The sequence below is a fragment of the Bos indicus x Bos taurus genome, chromosome 3 (assembly GCF_003369695.1).
Source record: "Bos indicus x Bos taurus breed Angus x Brahman F1 hybrid chromosome 3, Bos_hybrid_MaternalHap_v2.0, whole genome shotgun sequence".
Classification (NCBI taxonomy): Eukaryota; Metazoa; Chordata; class Mammalia; order Artiodactyla; family Bovidae; genus Bos; species Bos indicus x Bos taurus.
The window spans coordinates 117,500,717-117,519,895 of NC_040078.1; the positions used below are offsets into that span (position 1 = coordinate 117,500,717).

At 50.0% G+C, this 19,179-nt stretch overlaps 3 protein-coding genes across 7 annotated transcripts in view; 2 read left to right on the forward strand and 1 right to left on the reverse strand.

Annotated features, from left to right (window-relative positions):
* Positions 1 to 737, forward strand: part of UBE2F (ubiquitin conjugating enzyme E2 F (putative)) — a 45,605-nt gene extending 44,868 nt beyond the window's left edge. For 2 of the 3 annotated variants that reach the window (XM_027538072.1, XM_027538073.1), the window contains one exon: positions 92 to 364. In XM_027538072.1, the coding sequence (XP_027393873.1) occupies positions 92 to 142 (51 nt within the window). In that variant the 3' untranslated portion in view covers positions 143 to 364. Of the gene's footprint in view, positions 1 to 91 lie in introns of all 3 variants that reach the window. The other variant, XM_027538070.1, reaches the window with a different exon arrangement.
* LOC113890371 lies at positions 642 to 11,339 on the reverse strand. Its single transcript, XM_027538266.1, has 4 exons — positions 11,315 to 11,339; positions 11,094 to 11,247; positions 5,905 to 5,969; positions 642 to 926 (listed from the first exon to the last, which is right to left on the reverse strand). The coding sequence occupies exons 1-4, from the start codon at positions 11,337 to 11,339 to the stop codon at positions 868 to 870; spliced, it is 303 nt and encodes a 100-aa protein (XP_027394067.1). The 3' UTR covers positions 642 to 867.
* Positions 11,340 to 11,507: 168 nt separating this feature from the next.
* SCLY (selenocysteine lyase) overlaps positions 11,508 to 19,179 on the forward strand; it is a 30,527-nt gene continuing 22,855 nt past the window's right edge. The window contains exons 1-2 of one of the 3 annotated variants that reach the window (XM_027538075.1): positions 11,508 to 11,662; positions 14,728 to 14,843. In XM_027538075.1, the coding sequence (XP_027393876.1) occupies positions 11,598 to 11,662; positions 14,728 to 14,843 (181 nt within the window). In that variant the 5' untranslated portion in view covers positions 11,508 to 11,597. Of the gene's footprint in view, positions 11,663 to 14,727; positions 14,844 to 19,031; positions 19,120 to 19,179 lie in introns of those variants that run through there. The other 2 variants (XM_027538076.1, XM_027538077.1) reach the window with 2 other exon arrangements.

Below are 19,179 nucleotides of genomic sequence, written 5' to 3' on the forward strand. Positions count from 1 at the left end.
GAGTTCACGGGGGCCCTTGGCTCGGGGGAGCCTCAGTTGTTCCCAGAGAGTCGCTCCCCCATGACTCATGGCCCTGATCCCCGCCCCGCAGGAGGACTTCCGGAATAAAGTGGAGGACTACATTAAGCGCTACGCCAGATGATACGGGGAGAGGACTGCAGGGCCGCGGACTGTGCGTGAAAAGATGGGCTCCACCCGCAACCAGAGGAGCCTCTCCCCGATCCTCGGCTCCCCTCAGTCCCGCCGGCTCGTCCGGGTCCTGTGACCGTGTTGTCCTGAGGAAGAACCTCTTTACGACCGCCCATTGTAGCCGGAGAGTTCCACATAAATACAGCCAGAAAATGTGTCTGGGGTTCTAAAGAGTTGTCTGCTTCCCTTAACATGTTTACTTTTTTGAAACTGTACTGTATAGGCTGTTGATGAGAATGAACTCAGCGTCGAGGCTAGAGCTGCTTCTCCCCTCCCCCGTCAGTCCCGCGCAGGTGATGCTGACGCTCAGTGTAGCCCGCAGATTGGCCGTCAGAAACCCGCTACAAACAGACTGTGATTGGTGCGAAGTCTCTTAGCTCCTCCCACGAATGTCGGCCCTGCCTAGGTGTCGTGAAGCTTCCCAGAATGCAGAGTCATTCACTGTAGATCTCTTAACTGAAATGCGTATTTTATTTAATGTAAGTATATTTTGGAACAGATTTGTAATTTGTACAATTTAATGCTTTAATTATTTTTTTCTATTCTCATTTAGTTTGTATTTTCATTGTATAGAGCAGACAGATGTTGGGTCAAGCAACTATGGAGAAATACAAAGAAAATATGAAAGGCACAGTATTCATTGTGTCCAAATATGCCAAGAATCTTGGTTTTAAAAAATCAGCCCGTTTCCAGGTCCAGATGGGGCAAAGAAGCTTCGGGAGCCCTTGCAGCTAGATCTGGAAGATTTAAAAGAAAAGCAAGGTCGTGTGCTGCCTGGAGGACCCTGGCTGCAGCCCAGCCCGCCTGGGGGCTTGGTGCTCCTGTGTGGTGACACGCCTGCGAGCCAGTGTGCAGGGAGCCTTATGTTCTGGGGCCGGGAGGGAGACCTCAGGCAGCAGCCTGAGGCCCTGACACTGCACCTGTGGCCCTCTGAGGTATTGGCGGGATTTGGGGGTATTCCCGTGCTCCCAGGCCCCTGGGTCTCCAGGACGGTTCTCCTAACCCTTGGCAGGCCAGGAGTCAGAGGTGGCACACCTTAGAGTAAGAACAGGGAAAAGAGGTGAGTGGGTTTACTCTGGCCTTAGACTTCGGAACAGCTGGAATCAAATAGTCCTCTGCTGCCTGCCTGACACGCTCAAGTTTAACTGACAGCTTCCTCAGGCCTCTGGACTGCCCCGTCTGCCATGTGCACGGTCTGGTTGGTTTCTCTTAGTTGATAGCATTGTCTCTGATTATGAGATCAGTCTGTCCAGAAAGGAATTGGGGCCACACTTCCCACTGGTCATTAGGAACCCTGCCCATTAGACAGGAGGGTGACCCAGCTGCTAGGCCGCTGTGTCTGGTGCATGGAGCAGAGGGTGGGGGGGTTGGCATTTCTGACCAGGCCTGTCAGGACAAGCATCCTGGGAGAGGGACCCCAGTCACATACTTCTAACTGGAACCCATTGTCAAAGTATCACGGGAACTCCCCCACAGACCACAGAACTCCCCTCTGCTAGGTGGGTCAGGAGAGCAGTAGCCGGCAGTCCACATGCCCTAGGGCACACTGCTCCCTGCCAGCTCCTGCCCAACCCCCTAGGTCACACCCCATAGCTGTCCAGGCAGCCCGCCCAATAGTGCAGATGGAGGTAGAAGAAATGAAACATGGGTAATGCAGGGCAAAGACTGCTTGCTGGACAGAGTGAAAGGGATAAAGCTCCCTGTCGGTTCTGACCTCACACACAGGTCTCTGCTCATCAGGAGTAAAGCAGTTCAGAAGTGACACTCCCACATTCTGGATCATACCTTTCTGTCCGGTGGCCCTCCCTCAGAGGCATCCTGCCCCCAACCCCACCCCATCTTGTTAAGGAGCTCACCCAGCTTGGCCCATGGCCCGTGGTGCTGTCTTGGGTGCCTGCCCAGCGGGCCCCGCAGCAGCTTTTGGTGCCTGTGGGACACTGACCTCTGGGACTTTGGCTTCTTAGGGTCTTTTCGCACTCTTAAGCCACAGTAACATTTCTGCCCGTGGTGCCTGTGCCTGCCAACCCAGGACAGTTGGTGATGTCTGATCTGCCAGGGGTGGGGCTGCTGGGCCTCTGGGTACCCCAACGGCCCTGGAGCCAGCTGGGGTGGTGCTGTGTCCCCATGCCACTGCTGCTTAGAATCGCACGCATCAGCTGTGTGGTTTTCAGGCACACTACGTGGAGATGGCTCCAGGGTACCCCTGGCAGGAGGAGAAGCTCACATCTCCCCTCTTCCCTTCCCTCGGACAGACCGCCTGCATGCTGCCTCTGGGAGGAGCCAGGGCCAGCGTTACTCAGGTGCTGAGCACTGACCTCCTGGCCGTGTCTCTCCCTGCAGCCCGGGACGTCGGGTCCTGGTGTGCTTTTCAGCTGCTGTGTCTGTGTTGCCCAATGCCAGCCTCAGGGAGCAGGATCTTGGGTAACTTCACGAGATGCCCTGCTTTACCTGCCCTTCTCTCTAAGCCCTGAAAGCCCCAGAGGCCTGCCTGTCTGACCTCTGGCACTCAGACTAAGCTGGGTGGTGCACATGCGGGAGAAGTCTGCAGTACGAGATTTGTGGGAAGACTCTGTGCTATTCAGACTATTTGCAGTAGCTAACACTTTGAATGTCGTCTTTGAAAGGAACGCGTCCCTTCATATTTGCCAGTCTCAGTGTTCCATGCATATTTTCCTCTGCCCTTGTTCCATTCCTGGGGACTCACAGGAAGATGTCACGGTTCCAGGAGGGAGCAAGCCTTCCCTACGGTGTGGCCGCAGCCAGGCCAGTCTCAGCAGAGTCCCAAGTCTGCTCTCGGGACATCTGGTGGCAGAGGCACCAGAAACAGATTGAACCGACTTGCTGGACTCTGAAGCTTAGCAAAATTCTCTCAGAGGCCAAACTCCCAGGTGGCGGTGACCACCATGATGTGTCACGTGTCTTCAGGGGACAAGCCTGGGCTGCTCTGTTACCCCACCCTTCTTTCTTTCTTGAACTGCTGTGGGAAAAAAATTCCGGTTGCCATGGGATCTTTTGCTGGGATGATCAAGTCAAGCAGAACTTTTTCCATATAAGAAGTCCAACAAGGCGTTAACTGCAGCTTTAACAAGATCCTTTCACGGCTGGTACAGTCTGTTCCAGGGTCATTTCACTTCCATCCACTTAAAAATGTTTAATCTTGGAAAGTCAGGTTTGCTACAAGTTCATAAAGTGTGTGTAGTAAAATGCTATTGATACATAGTAAAATAATGTTTTCCTTTTCCTTTGCTGAAGAACTTGGGAAATGGGGAAACCAGTCTCACCTCTCCTTCCCTGCTCCTACAGCCCTGCCTCAAACAAATCCAGCAGATTGGAGAGGCCAGTTCAGAGGAATCCACATCTCCTGCTGGAGTTCTCGCTCATGCCCTGGGGTTCCCCAGGTTACCAAAGTGACTTACCGAAAGAATCATGGTTGGGCAAATGTTCTTCAAGAAACCCAGAGATGGAGGCATTTGGGGACCTTGCACTGTTAAGGATATCTGTTTCCTCGTGTCAAGCTGTATAAAGAACTGAATTATCATCTCTTTTTAAAAATCCATCTTAGGGCTTTTTCACTTTGATCACCAGTCACACTGGGCCAGAGTTCTGGTAAATTCACTGGTGTTTTGGTTTTTTGTCTTTTTTAAACTTACGGGCAGTTAAATCATTGGTTTTGCAAGAGTTCCCAGTGCTGGAGGAGAGACTATGGATAGGCCTGTGCTCTGCAGACCAGGCTAGATGGTGGTCGGGGGCCTGGGGAGAGGGTTGGCATCCCCACAGCTCATGGCCCGGGATGCTCACCCCTACATGACCCCGGGGAGGCCCTGCAGTCGTTCCACAGGCCACGCATGGTGCTCGATGGTGAAAGATCATTTTGCTTAAATCATTCGTTATCCGACAGCTCTTTCTGAAATGTATTCCGGGACTTCCTTGGTGCTCCAGTAATGACAACTCCACGCTCCCAGTTCAGGGGGCCTGGGTTAGATCCCTGGTCAGGGAACTAGATCCCACATGCTGCAACTAAAGGTCCTGCACGCCACAATGAAGATCAGAGATCCCACAGACTGCAGCTGGGGCCCAGTGAGCCAAAGAAAAATAGAATTTACTCCAGCGTCAGTAACCCTGTTCATCTGCGTCCTCCCGTCCCCTCACCTGGATGAGGGTGGGTGCCACGAGCTGGGTGCAGCGCTTGGGAGAAACAGCCTTGCTTCCTGCTCCTACACGCTTCAGCCTCAAGAGTCTGAGAAATGACGCCTGTGTCCTGGGTGAGCACAGTGTCACTGCCACGTGTGTGGCGGGACCAGTGACCAGGGTGTGACACAGACCGCAGTCCCCACAGAACAGCAGGCGGGGGCGGGGAGCTGCCACACACCCGCTGAGACCGGAGCAGACACAGGGCAGCGGCCCCACACCCTCCCAACGCGTGGCCACCGGGGCTTCCTACAGCCTTCCCGCGCCTCCAGAGGAGGCACCAGCCTGGCATCCAGAGCCCGAGGCAGCTGGGCCCATCTTTCTGCCTGCTGCTACACCCAGGACCCTGGCTTTCCTGCCCTGGGGAGGCCCGTCCCACCCCCAGCGTCAGCGTCCCTCCTGGGGCTTCCTTCTGGATTCAGTTCAGGTGGTGCCCCTGTGTGGCCGGCCGGTCTCACAGGCTGGTGGACAGTCTTGCAGTGTGCTCACCTCGCCCAGGCTTCCAGAAGCACCAGGGGAGGTCTGCACCTGCCCGTGTGTCTATTTCTGCTTGTCCGGGCATCGGTCAGCTCCTGGAGCACAGGGCCTCATCTTCGCTGCAGGCGTGACTGAGTCAGTTCTTACCACGTGATGATTGACGGTAGGTAGGTGCAGCGGGAGCTTGAGAGCATGAGTCCGCCAGAGGCAAGCCTGCTCAGGACAGGCCCCTGCCTGGGGGCGGGAAATGCCGGCCAGCCCAGGCCACCCGGGCCAACAGACCCCCACCCTTCAGTGACAGGTGCTGTGTCTCAACAGTTGGCTCTGCTTGAGTAAATGGGCCTCTGGAAAAATCCTGCTGAGAAAGAAGGAATAATATCCAGCAGACTTGGGATAAACATGGTACTGGGAACCAAGTGTAGGATTTAAAGAAACTTTTCCAGGGGGCAAAAAAATCCACCTGCTTAGGAAAATGCAGTAAATGGCACCTTTGACCCCACATGAAAAAGTCCTAAGGCGGCCTAGCGGTTAAGAATCCACTTGTCACTGCAGGGGACACGGGTTCAATCTCCGATCTGGGAATCATCTACATGCAGCCGAGCAACTCAACCCTTGCCCCACCAATACCGAGCCAGTGATCCAGGGCCCGCAAACCACAGCTACTGAGCCCATGCACCACACCTACTGAGGCTCGCACACCTAGAGCCAGCGCTCCACAAGAGGAGCCACTGCAGTGAGAAGCCTGCACACTGCCACAGAGCAGCGTCCGCTCACTCAGCTAGAGCAAGCCCACGTGCAGCAGTGAAGACCCAGTGCAGGCAAAAAGTAATAGTAAATGCACAACAGCACAGGGCAGGCCGATGTGGGGAAATGGATCAATGATCAGTGATGTGGAGGCAGACTTGGTTAACTCTCCAGGAAAGGACAACAAAGAGACAAAAGTCATCTGTAGAGAGGACAACATGGCAGAGGGGACTCGTCCGTGTGGCTAAGATGGATTGACCTCTCTGTGCCAGGAACAGGAACAAAGGTCAAAAATACATTCCTTACCATAAATCAGTGTCTCAGTCATTAGGGAGATGCAAATCAGGGCCACTTCACACCCATGAGGACAGCTAAAATAAAATTTAAAAAACAGACATCAGATGTTGCTGGGGATGTTGAGAAATCGGAATCTTCATACACTGCTGATGAGAATGGCAAATGGGGCAGCTCCTTTTAAAAACATTCTGGAAGTTCTTCAGTTTAAATATACAGGAACCACACTGACTTCCCTGGTGGCCCAGTGGTGAAGAATGTGCCTGTCAATGCAGGGGTCTCAGGTTCGATCCCAGGTTGGGGAACTAAGATCCCACATGCCAAGGGGCAACACAACCTGTAAGGCAACTGCTGAGCCTGCAGGCTGCAGAGCTTGAGCACAGCAACTAGAGGAAGCCCGTGCACCGCAACCATTTATCACAGTCAAAACTGGACACAGTGCAGATGCCCATCGAGCGATGGATGGGAACACGAAATACGGAATAGCCAGGCAAAGGAACAGTGAACACCAACAAAAAGGAATTACCGATACATGCTACAACATGGGCTGAAACCTTGAAAACAGTACCCAAACTGAAAGAAGCTAGACACAAAAGGCCACATGCTTTATGATTCCATTTATATAAAATACCGAGACAGGGCAAATCTATAGAGACAGAAAGTAGCTGGTTGTTGCTAGGGCTGTGGGGAAGAGGAAGTGGAGATTGACTGCTAATAAGTGCAGTGTTTCTTGTCGGGGGTGATGAAAATGTGCTGGGATTAGATGTACTTAGTTGCAGAACCTATGAATACCATACACTTTAAAAGGTTAATTTTTATGGTATATGGATCATATCTGTTTTTAAACATTATGAAGAAATGAAGGTGTAATACTGGAAAATGTTCACATTATCCACAGGAAGACAAGCAAAGAGAAAGAGTTGAGAACCAGATGAAACAAATAGAAAATAAATAATGGTAGATTTAAGATTTATTACCATTTAATAATTATATGTAAATGGTCTAATTCACTAAAAGGCAAAGATTTGCAGGGTGGATTACTATGGTTTAGGGAGATGTTACCATTGTGGAAAACTGAGTAAAGGACTTTGTATCATTTTTACAACTGCATGTAAACCTATAAGGGTCCCAGTAAGATTTTTACGTAAGCTATATACCCAGCACCCAAGAAGGTAAAATTTACAATGCCTAGTATTCAACACAAAACTTCAAGGTATGCAAGAAGCAAGTAAATAACAGCCATGGTCAGAGGGGAGAAAAAAATCAGTCTATAGAAACAGAGCCTATCAAATATGATAGTATTAATAGATCAGAGCGTTAAAATAACTCAAGATGATAAAGAAAAGACTACTGGTGTTAAGTAGAGATGTGGAAAATATAAGACACAAATTCAGTTTTCGGAAGAAAAACAGACATGATGAAAACTTTACTGGATGGGTTTAACGACAGGTTACATATTGCTGCAGAAAAGATTTATGAACTGGAAGACAGCAATAAAAAAATGAAAAACGGTGGGTGGCGGTATATCTAAGGAGAAAACACTCAGAACTTGGGTGAGCTGTGGGCAAACTTCATGCAGCCCAATAAACTTGTAATTGGAGTTCCCAAAGGAGCAGGGGAGAGAGAAAATTATTTGAAGATTTAATTACTAAAAGATTTCCAAATTGATAAATGCGCCAAGCCCACGGATACCAGGTCAACAACTTCAAAGCACAAGAACATGAGGAAAACATCAAATCACATTCTACATTGCTTAAAATCAGTACCACAGCAAAATAGTAAAAGCAGTCAAGAAATAAAGACACATATTGTATAAAGGAACATAGAAAAGGGTGGTTGCACATTTCCCGTTGGAAAAAATGTGAGCAAGGAAACAGTGGAGGAAAAAAAAAAAAAAACTTTATTGAAAGAAAAATCTCAAGCAAGAATTCTGTATCTGGGGAAGGTATCAAAGCTGAAGGCAAAATAAAGGTGTTTCTCATACATACAGAAGCTGAAAGTCATGCCAGCAGATGAACACTGCAAGGAACTTTGAACAGAGTCCTCAGACATGGTATCAAGTGGGAATATGGAACCACATCAGGGTTTCTCAACCTCAACACTAAGCTGACACTTAGGCCAGATGTGGCTCCCAGGTGGACTGTCCAGTGCATTGTAGGGTGGTTAACGCATATATGGCCTTACGAGTTATTAACAGGTCCCAGAAGCACCGACCACAGTGATGGGGGACAGCTAACGTTTTAGACATTGTTAAATGTCCCCTAGAGGGAAAATACAGAGAAGGCAATGGCACCCCACTCCAGTACTCCTGCCTGGAAAATCCCATGGACAGAGGAGCCTGGTAGGCTGCAGTCCATGGAGTCGCTAAGAGTCGGACACGACTGAGCGACTTCACTTTCACTTTTCATTTTCATGCATTGGAGAGGGAAATGGCAACCCATTCCAGGGTTCTTGCTTGGAGAATCCCAGGGATGGCGGAGCCTGGTGGGCTGCCTTCTATGGGGTCGCACAGAGTTGGACACAACTGACGCGACTTAGCAGCAGCAGCAGCAGGAAAGAAAAAATCACTCCTGGTTGAGAATCACCTTTCATATTTTGCATCTCTGTTTTTGACCAATGATCTGACAGAATTCCTCTGCTTGGGCATTTAACACATTAATTCACTCTTTATGCCTGTTCTATTCAGCCTATTTATTGATTTTTTTCAAAAACTGACTTTATTTTTCAGAGCAGTTTTAAAGGTTCCCAGAGAAATTGAGCGGAACAGAGTTCCCCTATCACCCTGTTCCCTACACATCTACCTCCTCTACTACTGACGTCACACAGATATAAGACATTTGTTAACAACCGCTGAACCTACACGGACACATCATTGTCATCCATAGTCCCTAGTTGACACTGGGGTCCACTCTTGCTGTCTGACATTATATGAGTTTCCACAAACGTATAATGACAGGCATCTATTGCTATAGTATCATTTACAGTGGTTTTCCTGCTCTAAACATTCTCTGTGGTCTGCCTGTTCATGCTTGTCTGACTCCCTATCCCTGGCAACTCTACTGAGTGTTTTTTTTCACACTTTGTTTTTTAAAATTTTTATTTATTTCTGTGAGTGTGTCAGGTCTTAGCTGTGGTCCGAGATCGTGTTGCCGCACGCAGGATCTCCTGTTGTGGCGCGCAGGCTCAGCAGTTGCGGAGCTCGGCCTTAGTGGCTCCACTGCATGTGGGATCTTAGTTTCCCCACCAGCGATCAAACTCACATCCCCTGCATTGCAAGGCGGATTCTTAACCACTGGACCATCAAGGAAGTCCCCCCTATTGAGTTTCTAAATCTCAATTATTATAGCTTTCATCCAGTTGTTTTTTTTAACTGTTGCTTGTTCTTATGACTACCTTTTTAAAGAAATAAGATGTTTCCTTAACTCCTTGAAGGGGACAAAAGAGGATGAGATGGTTGGATGGCATCACCGACTTGATGGACATGAGTTTGAGTAAGTTCTGGGAGTTGGTGATGGACATTGGAAGCTTGGCATGCTGCAGTCCATAGGGTCGCAAAGAGTTGGACATGACTGAGTGATTGAACTAACTGAACTGACCCCTTGTAGACCTTTCCTCTCTGAGGACTTACTCTGCTTTATGACTTTTTCCCCTTAGGTGTGAGCTGTTTGCTGCATTTACTATTTCACTGCCATGGGGATGGCATTTCCTCAACTATTTGATCTTTACTGGACACTGATTTCATAATTACCCTCTGCAGGCATCTGCTGCGTGTGTGACCAGCCCACTTGGAATCATGTGGCTCTACCGCTTTTAGGAAGAGTGGAGTCGAGGCCATGGTCCTGAGTGTGGGGCACTCTCGACTCTAGACTCCACCACTACCTTCGATGTATCCATCCAGAACCACAAACCTCTAACTGCTGCCTAACTAGTCCAAGGAGGGCTGGATCAGTCCCCTTGTGGGTAGTTCCTGGCCCATCCAGCTCCCACCCTGACAGCATTCCATACAGAGAATGAAGCCTGCCCCCCACCTGTCAACTTCCCCACCCACCTCTGCTCTTAACCTCCTAACTGCTCACTGCCTCCAGGACTTTTTACCTCTTCTTCATCTTCAGCCTCCTTGTTAGCTGCCTTCTTGAAGCCCCGTCATCCTGTGCCCCTTCTTACCTCCTTCCTCAACCTTCTAAGAGCTGACTACATCCTCCACCTTTTCCTGTCTCCTTGCTTCCTCAGCACTGCACTCTCATCCTCCCCCACTGCTCTCCTGAAATTCCTTTCACAAAACCATGAGTATCTCCTGCGTGTTATATACAGTAGACACTTCAGACTTCCTCTCAACTACGACCTGTGCTCTTGACACTCTTCATTCTGTTTCCTCTTCTTTTCACTGGCCCTGAGCTTCTGTATATCTATTTGCTTCTTAAATTTTCATGTGTCTTTTGCTCCAGACTGCATTTGGCAAGACATGAGCTCGGTTTGCATGCAGGAATGAAAGGAAATAAAGAATCCAGAAAGAGGCTTGCTGAGCTGCAAAAGACAACTTCTGGACCCTAAGAGATAACACTGAGCAAGTCTACAAAAAATCCAACTAAAATTCAATTTCTTGGCAAAGCACCCCTGCGTTCAAATACTGGCCCCATTCTTCCCCGTGTGAAGGTGGGCAAGATGCTGGCCTTTCCTCTAACTGAACGTCCTCGCGTGTAAGGTGGAGCTGCCAGGTACCTACTGGATAAAGGTGATGCCAAGACGAAACTAGTGAATACACGAAAGGCGCTTGGAACACCGCCTGGCACACGCTCGGCGCTCAAACTCAGAAACTGTTAACTTGCCAAAAGAGCAAGAGAAGGTGGGCGGCTCATTAGCATTCAGGAATCTGCATCCTCGCCCTCTCACCGCTTTCGCAACCGACTCGCGTTACGGTCGGCGGCGGTCGGCGGGATGCACGAACGCTAGACACTCCCATCCAACAGGTCGTGCTCCGCCGGTCGGGGCGCCTTCCCGTCCGGGTACCGGCGCTACTCCTCCCCTCGCTCCCGCGTGCCCGGCGGCGCTCCCGCTCCCTAGGCCCGCCAGATCCCCTGCCCCGCGCCCCGCGCGGTGTTCCTCCGGTCTCTCCTAGCCCCTCAGACCCACCCTCGCGAGACGAGCCCTAAGTCACCCGCGCAGAGGGTCGGGTCACGGCGGAGGCGCAGGGTGCGGCCTACCGGCCTCGGCTGACCGCGGATCCAGCTCCAGCCGAGCAGACATAGTCAGACCCGCGACCGAAGCCCCGCCGGCCCAGGTCAGGCTCCTCCTCCTTGCGCGCCGCCGCCGTGACCACGCCCCCGGGACGCGCTTGAAGCCCCGCCCCTAGCCCGTCTCCTCAGCGCGCGCGACCGGGGGCCCCGTCTCCCCGCGGAGCACATCACCCTAGCGCGCCGCCCGCCCGCGCGCCCGCGCGCCGCCGACATGACCACCCCGGTGACGCGTTTGAAGCCCCGCCCCCAGCCCGTCTGCTTGGCGCGCGCGACCGGGGACCCTGCCTCCCCGCGGAGCGCCGCTGCAGCGCGAGGATTGGCCGGAGCTGCACGGCTCAGCCAATCCGCACGCGCCCCGGCGCCCGCAGCCCCGCCCCGTCCCGGCGGCGCTCTTAACCGTGACAGGCTCTGCGGGTCTGGGCCTCGCCTGAGGGGGCTGGCTGGCTGGAAGCGGGCCGCGGTGGCGTCGGGATGGAGGCGGCCGGGGCGCGGAACAGGGACGCGCGGAGTCGAGCGGAGAAGAGCCCGCCCGAGAGGTGCGCTCCTAGAGGGGAAGATAGGGAGAGCCGTCGGCGCGCTCCTCCAAGAAGCCCTCCAGGCGCCGCGTGGCGGCCGGCGGGTGGTCATTCCCCGAGGGACGCTGGGGCGGCCGGCGGCCGCTCTCGGCGGAACGGGGCTTTCCCGGGGAGCGGCCAGCTGGCCGGTCACTCGCGCGCAAGAGGGTCCGCGCAGGATGTGGCGGTGACCGCCGGGAGGACGAGCGGCGCACGGCGGGGCCTGGGAAGGGTTCCGGGGAGGTGACGATTCGGCCGAAAACCCCAGGGACACCCAGGAGTCCGCAGCAGGAGTTCTGCCCGCGGGGTCCCGGGCGGCGGGGGCCGCGGACTGGCAGAACCCGGGGTGGGGGGGAACTGGGGGCGTATTTTCACTGCGATGGGGCTCCTGGAGGTTTGAGCAGATGTAATTTAATTATAAGGGAAGTGATGTAATCTAATTATATTATAGGTTGCTGTTGTATATTTTACAGGACTCCTTCTGGCTGCTTGGTAGGGAGTCAGGGTTTGCAGAAATTGGGAAAACCCGTTAGGAATCCTTTGCAATCATCTGGGAGGTAGAGGTGGTGTGGACCTCAGCGGGCGCAGGTGTGGCGGAGAAGCGAATGTACCTGACGAAACCTGCCCGACTTGCTGATGCTTGCTCCAAGCGGGGGTTGGGGGTGAGGTGGGGTGAGGGAAGGAGTCGGGGGTGGGAGTGTTAAGAAGGAAGCTCCCAGGCTTGAGCAGCTGGCAGAGTGGGGAGCAAGACTGGGAGATACTTCAGTCCACCGACGCTGGGACCTTCTTCCCCTGGGTGGGGGTGGGGTCGCGGCGGGAAATGCTTTGGGTGTGTGTTTGAAAGAGTCTTCATCCTCAATCCAGGAATTTGTTAAATACTTTGGCGGGGGAGGGGGTAATCCTCTCTACCGGAATGTGAGAAATGGGTATGTATCTTTAACATTTGGGTCTAGGCCTAAATCTGACTGCTCTTTCTTTCGGTTTCATTTGCCTGGGACGGAGAAAAGGGAGCTAGGAAGGAAAACGTACTGACTGAAGGCAGAGATTCACGATGCCTCTTCATTTTTCAGTTATGAATCTAATAAAGTTTAGTTTTCCCATGCAATATTGATAACACTTTAAGGAAGCAGCATATACTGGGGCAGAGTAATCTGTGATGCGTTCCTCTGAAATTCAAGCTGTGAATTAACTCAGCCAAGCAGAAGATTGAAGAGCTGTGTGTTCACTAGTAGTATGAGGAACTTCGAAATACCTACCGGAAGTGAGAGCATTATACAGCATTAATGTACTCCTTTCCCGATTTGGAGAGTTAGGGACACAAGCAGATTTAATTCTCAGCAGCAGGGATTCCTAATCCCAGGGTGGTCAAGGAATGCTGGTCAGGTTTCCCAAGCCCCAAAGCCCTGTACTTGGGCATCTTAAAGACAAGATGTTGCATTCAAACACTCCGTGGATTTAAAAAAATGTATTTAGCAGCCACCATTGGTAATTGTGTTTGAATTTTCATGTGAATTGGCTTAAACACTATTGTTGACTTAAAAATCAGGTAAAATAATGAATAGTATCTGACAGGATTGTCTGCTATATACATTCATGAACGTTTCTGAGATTTTTAAGAAATCTTTGTTGGAGTTGATTTTCAATACTGTGTTAGTTTCAGGTGTACAGCAAAGTGAATCAGTTATATATATACATGTGTCCACTCCTTTTTTTTTTAAAAGGCTCTTTTCCCATATAAGCCATTACAGAGTATTAAGTAGAGTTCCCTGTGCTTGAAAGTTTTTGATTCTGATAACTCTCTCTATATATAGTTAGTTAGTTAAGTTGCTCAGTCCTGTCCGACTTTTCGCGACCCCATGGACTGTAGCCCACCAGGCTCCTCCATCCATGGGATTCTCCAGGCAAGAATACTGGAGTGGGTTGCCATTTCCTTCTCCAGGGGATCTTCCCAACCCAGGGATCAAACCCAGGTCTCCCGCATTGCAGGCAAACACTTTAACCTCTGAGCCACCAGGAAAGCCCTCTTTTATATATATATATATATATGTATGTGTGTGTGTGTGTGTGTGTATACACACAGGTAAATTTCACCTAGGAATCTTTCAGGGACTGTGCACTTTCTTATGACATTTGTCACCTTATATGTCAAGCCCCTACTGTGTGCCAGCTGTTGTCCTCAATGTTGGTGACACACCTGGGAGGAATATGGGAGCTTGTGGAGCTGCTGTTCAGTTACATTCTATCAAGGCAGAGAATTAACAAGGGGCAAGTCTCCTGTGTTAGATGATGGGGTGCTGTGGAGAAGCAGGGGGACACACAGCCCTGGGGAGGAGGGCAGGGGTGGCTGCAGTTTCATTTAGAAACTAGCCTCATGAGGTCAAGTTGAGCAAAGACCTAAAAAGTAAGGCAGCGGTGGAGGGCATCATCATTACGGGCAAAGAAAACGGAAAATGCAAAGAGAAGAACCCCTGAGATTGCAGTGTGGGGGACACAGAGGGGCCGTGAGAGGAACCGTGGGAGCCTAGGTTACCCGAGCCTCATGGCCATCACAGACACCACGGGGAAATACAGGAAAACTGCCAGTGAAATGGCGAAGTTCAAACACCAGGGGAAAAGCCCTCAGGAATGTGTGACTCCCTGGGCCTGCAAGGTTCCCCCTTTCCATCAGAAGGAAGCAGCACGGGGTGGAAAGAAGCTCTGGAAGTCTAAGTGGACAGTCTCCTAGCAGTGGTAAAGGAAACTAGCAAATACTCCTCCTCCTATAAGCTACTTCAGTCATGTCCGACTCTCTGCAACCCTACGAACTGTAGCCAACCAGGCTCCTCTGTCCATGGGATTCTCCAGGCAAGAATGCTAGATAATGAGAAATCCTGCACACATTTCCCGTAAGTGACACAGATGCGGACGCCCTAGGCGCACAGTGTGATTGCAGGAGAGCCCCTGGCCTTGACGTTATTTGCTCCTGCTGACAGCATAGACTGAGTGCAGCTGTTCTTCCACATTCCATCTTCTTGTCCTTAAGAGGCACGTCTTTGTTTTCTCTCCAGCAGGAAAGTGTATATGGACTATAATGCAACCACTCCCCTGGAGCCAGAAGTCATTGAGGCCATGACGGAGGCCATGCGGGAAGCCTGGGGAAATCCCAGTAGCTCTTACCCAGCAGGTAATTCTAGAAGACGTGCCCAGATCTGAGATGAAGGGCAGGGGAACTCTTGCAGGAACTCTACACCACATGGCATGACTCGGTTTTGAGTGGATTTTCTGGTAACTGCATGTCTTTAGCTGTAATTCTGGAGAGTTTTTTTTTTTTTTTTTCTTGAAAAGACCAAATTTGAGCTTTGTTGATACCATAATCTTTCATCTTTAACATGCTCTCCTGTCCCCCTTTCTCAGATGAAAAAGATGTCTTATTAAGAGCTGCTTGTAGGGCACTTCTCTGGTGATCCACTGGTTAAGACTCTGTGCTCCCAATGCAGGGGGCAGGCATGGGTTTGATTCCTGGTCAGGGAACTAAGACCCTGTTTGCTGCAAGGCGCAATCGAAAAAAAAAGTTGTTTGTAATAACAGTGCTTATAAGACCCTGTCATGTATCTGTCTCCATCGATCCTTACAAAATTGCAAACTAGATCTTTTACGTAATCAGGATCACATAGAATCCTGGCCTCCTTTTTTAAAAATAAAAATTAAAGTTCTTTCAGTTCAGTTTAGTTGCTCAGTCACGTCTGACTCTTTGCAACCCCATGGACTGCAGCACGCCAGGCTTCCCTGTCCATCACCAGCTCCTGGAGCTTAATCAAACTCATGTCCATTGAGTTGGTGATGCCATCCAACCATCTCATCCTCTGTCGTCCCCTTCTCCTCATGCCTTCAATCTTTCCCAGCATTAGGGTCTTTGCCAGTGAGTCCATTCTTCGCACCAGGTGGCCAAAGTATTGGAGTTTCAGCTTCAGCATCAGTCCTCACAGTGAATATTCAGGATTGACTGGTTGAATCTCCTTGCAGTCTGAGGGACTCTCAAGAGTCTTCTCCAACACCACAGTTCAAAAGTATCAATTCTTTGGCACTCAGCTTTCTTTACAATCCAATTCTCTCATCCATACATGACTACTGGAAAAACCTTAGCATTTATTGTATTGACCTTTGTTGGCAAAGTAATGTCTCTGCTTTTGAATATGCTATCTAGGTTGGTCATAACTTTCCTTCCAAGGAGCAAGTGTCTTTTAATTTCATGGCTGCAGTCACCATCTGCAGTGATTTGGGAGACCAAAAAAACAAAGTCTTCCACTGTTTCCATTGTTGCTCCATCTATTTGCCATGAAGTGATGGCACACGGTACTATGATCTTAGTTTTCTGAATGTTGAGTTTTAAGCCAACTTTTTCACTCTCCTCTTTCACCCTCATCGAGAGGCTCTTTAGTTCTTCACTTTCTGCCATAAGGGTGGTGTCATTTGCATATCTGAGGTTATTGATATTTCTCCCGGCAATTTTGATTCCAGCTTATGCTTCTTCCAGCCCAGCATTTCTCATGATGTACTCTGCATATAAGTTAAATAAGCAAGGTGACAATATACAGCATTAATGTACTCCTTTCCCGATTTGGAACCAGTTTGTTATTCCATGTCCAGTTCTAACTGTTGCTTCTTGACCTGCATACAGATTTCTCAGGAGGCAGATCAGGTGGTCTGGTATTCCTACCCCTTAAAGAATTTTCCACAGTCTGTTGGAAATATGTTTCTCATTTATTGTTGTTTCCATGTGGAGCTTTAAGTTGGAGGTTCTGCAAAATAATTTGCTTTAGATCAGTAGTTACTTGGCTGAGTCACATTGTGTTTTGCAGATGGTGAGCTGAAGCTGTGCCTTCTTATTTACAGTTTTATCAGGGATGCATGCTGCATGCATGATAAGTTGCTCAGGCGTGTCCAACTCTTTGCGACCCCATGGACTGATGGACTGTACACTGTGCAGTCCGTGGATTTCTCCAGGTCAGAATACTGGAGTGGGTAGCCTTTCCCTTCTCCAGGGGATGTTCCCAACCCAGGGATTGAACCCAGGTCTCCCGCATTCCAGGTGGATTCTTTACCAGCTGAGCCACAAGGGAAGCCCAAGAATACTGGAGTGTATAGCCTATCCCTTCTTCAGCAGATCTTCCCGACCCAGGAATCAAACCAGGATCTCCTGCATTGCAGGCAGAGCCTTTACCAGCTGAGCTATCAGGGAAGCCCCTGTCCCGGAGTTCGCTCAAATTCATGTCCATTGAGTCGGTGATGCCATCCAACCATCTCATCCTCTGCTGTCACCTTCTCCTTTTGCCTTCAATCTTTCCCAGCATCAGGGTCTTTTCTGTTGAGTTGGTTCTTCGCATCAGGTGGCCAAAGTATTGGAGCTTCAGCTTCAGCATCAGTCCCTCCAATGAATATTCAGGGTTGGTTTCCTTTAGAATTGACTTAGCAGTGTTGTTTTAGTCACTAAGTCATGTCGGACTCTTTGCAACTCCATGGACTGTAGCCGGCCAGGCTCCTCAGTCCATGAAATTTTTCAGGCAAGAGTACTGGAGTGGGTTGCCATTTCCTTTTCCAGGAGATCTTCCTGACCCAAGGATGGAACCTGGGTCTCCTGCATTGGCAGACAAGTTCTTTATGCTGAGCCACCAGGGAAGCCTCTGACTTAGCAATACTTGTGTACAGATTTACAGGCTTTTGTGGGTTTTCATGTCCATTTGCTTAGTAAACTTGGTAACTAAAAGCCTTTTCAAAATCAGATACTAGTCATTCATTAACTTCATTGTTGGTTTATTTTATACTTGTATTCTGATTAATCTTTTGGACTTTGCCTTGTAGCTAATTTTTCGTCTAGAGAAACTGAACTTTCTCATGCATAAACTGGAGAATGTGGAAAAGAATTGAATGCTAATAAAAAGCATTTGTCATGAAGAAGTTTAGGAATAACCCTCAGGAAGAGGCTCTCGTCCTGCCCTGTGAGCGGTGGGCATTGTTTGTGTCGGTATGAAGATGGGATCTTAGCAGTTTTCATCTGGCTTCTTTCCGTCAGCGTAGTTACCTTGAGGTTGACCTGTGTGACTGTCACAGCTGGTTTGTCTTCCCTGCCAAGTGGTGTTCTGTTATGCCGTGTTCATGCTCTCACCTGCTGGTGGGTGTGTGAGCTGGTCCGGTTCTTGGCAATTGAAAATAACACTGCTGTGAACGTCGTCGATGGACGAGTCATGGTCATCGCCTCTTTTTTCCTGGGTAAACAATGTTTACCATAAATACCTAGGAGCAGAATGGTGGGATCAGATGGGAAGTGGAGATTGACTTCTTAAGAAACCTCTGCCCTCTCTCCAGAGCACTTGTACCATTCTGTGTTCCCACCGGCGGGATGAGAGTTGCATTTCCTCCATAACGTCCTGACCACTTGGACTGGCCAGTCTTTTCATTTTAGCTGCTCTAATAGGCACATGACGGTAGAGAGGTAGCCCCACGAATCCTTATGAAGAAGGGTCTCCAAGACTTTGTCGATGAGTGGAAGGGGGAGTTTTTGCAAACCAGTATGTAAATTATGAAACCCACTTCTGAAAAGGAAAAAGAAAAGAAACGCTTAGAGGAAGGTCTGTCAGTGCATCTGTCAGTGCCTCGGGAAAGGCTGCAGGCTGGGAAAGGCTGCAGGCTGCTGCACACTACGTGGGTGGGGAGGGAAGGTGGGGTGGGCCGAGGATCAGCCCAGAGGCTCCTCTGAGGGGCTTCTCAACAGAATCCTGGGGCAGGATGGGGAGGGAGCAGGTGGACGGGCCCGAGCGGTGAGCCCGAGGAGCTCCGCAGTGCTCCTGCCCATGTTGACTGACGCTAATCACAGTCTTTCAAGTATCACTAACTGAACTGACTGGGTCTCCTAAACACCGCAGGCCTTCCTAACTTGTAATGAAAACGCAGTAGTCTTAGGGAGTGTGTGGATGACTTTGTATATATATTTTTACCGCATCTTTTTACATTTCTATCTTTATGTGTGTTTTCTTATTTACATATTTATTATAGTGGTACCTGCTCAAAAAAGTATTTTTATAAATAGGACTGAGGTCAAAAGGTCTGGAGGCTACTGGTCTGTAGTCGAAGTATGAATGGTCATGGACATCTCCACAATTCGTGCCCTGAGCCCTTCTTTCTCTACCACGTGAAGCTCAGTTCCTGCTGCCTGCTCTCCCGTGAACTGGGCTCTGAGCCCACGTTTGAAAGCAAATGTGTCCCTGGGGCGGTGACCTCTCTAGTGACCGAGGGGACCTGCACTGTGACATATGGCACTGGGCTTTGTGTCGAGCAGTCGTGGGTTCTGTTTCTGCTTACTTTTGTTGTTTTGCAGCGTGGTCTATTACTCCACCCTTTCCTTCTCCCATCTTCCCAAATGGGAAGCAGGGCAGATGGCCACAGATCCTCTCTCGTAGCATCGGGTAAGAAGAAAGCCACATCTCAGAGTTTTAGGGCTCCAGCCTCCTCCCCCAGCTGTTTCT

What these genes read in the sequence shown, in the direction of transcription:
- LOC113890371 (XM_027538266.1), bottom strand. Translation starts at nt 11,339, where the DNA reads ATGTCGGCGGCGCGCGGGCGCGCGG. An exon ending in GGCGGCGCGCGGGCGCGCGG is followed by an intron (nt 11,248 to 11,314) that starts GCGGGCGGCGCG and finishes CGCGCTGAGGAG; the next exon opens with ACGGGCTAGGGGCGGGGCTT. An exon ending in GACTGAGACACTGATTTATG is followed by an intron (nt 927 to 5,904) that starts GTAAGGAATGTA and finishes TAAATCTTCCAG; the next exon opens with ATCTAGCTGCAAGGGCTCCC.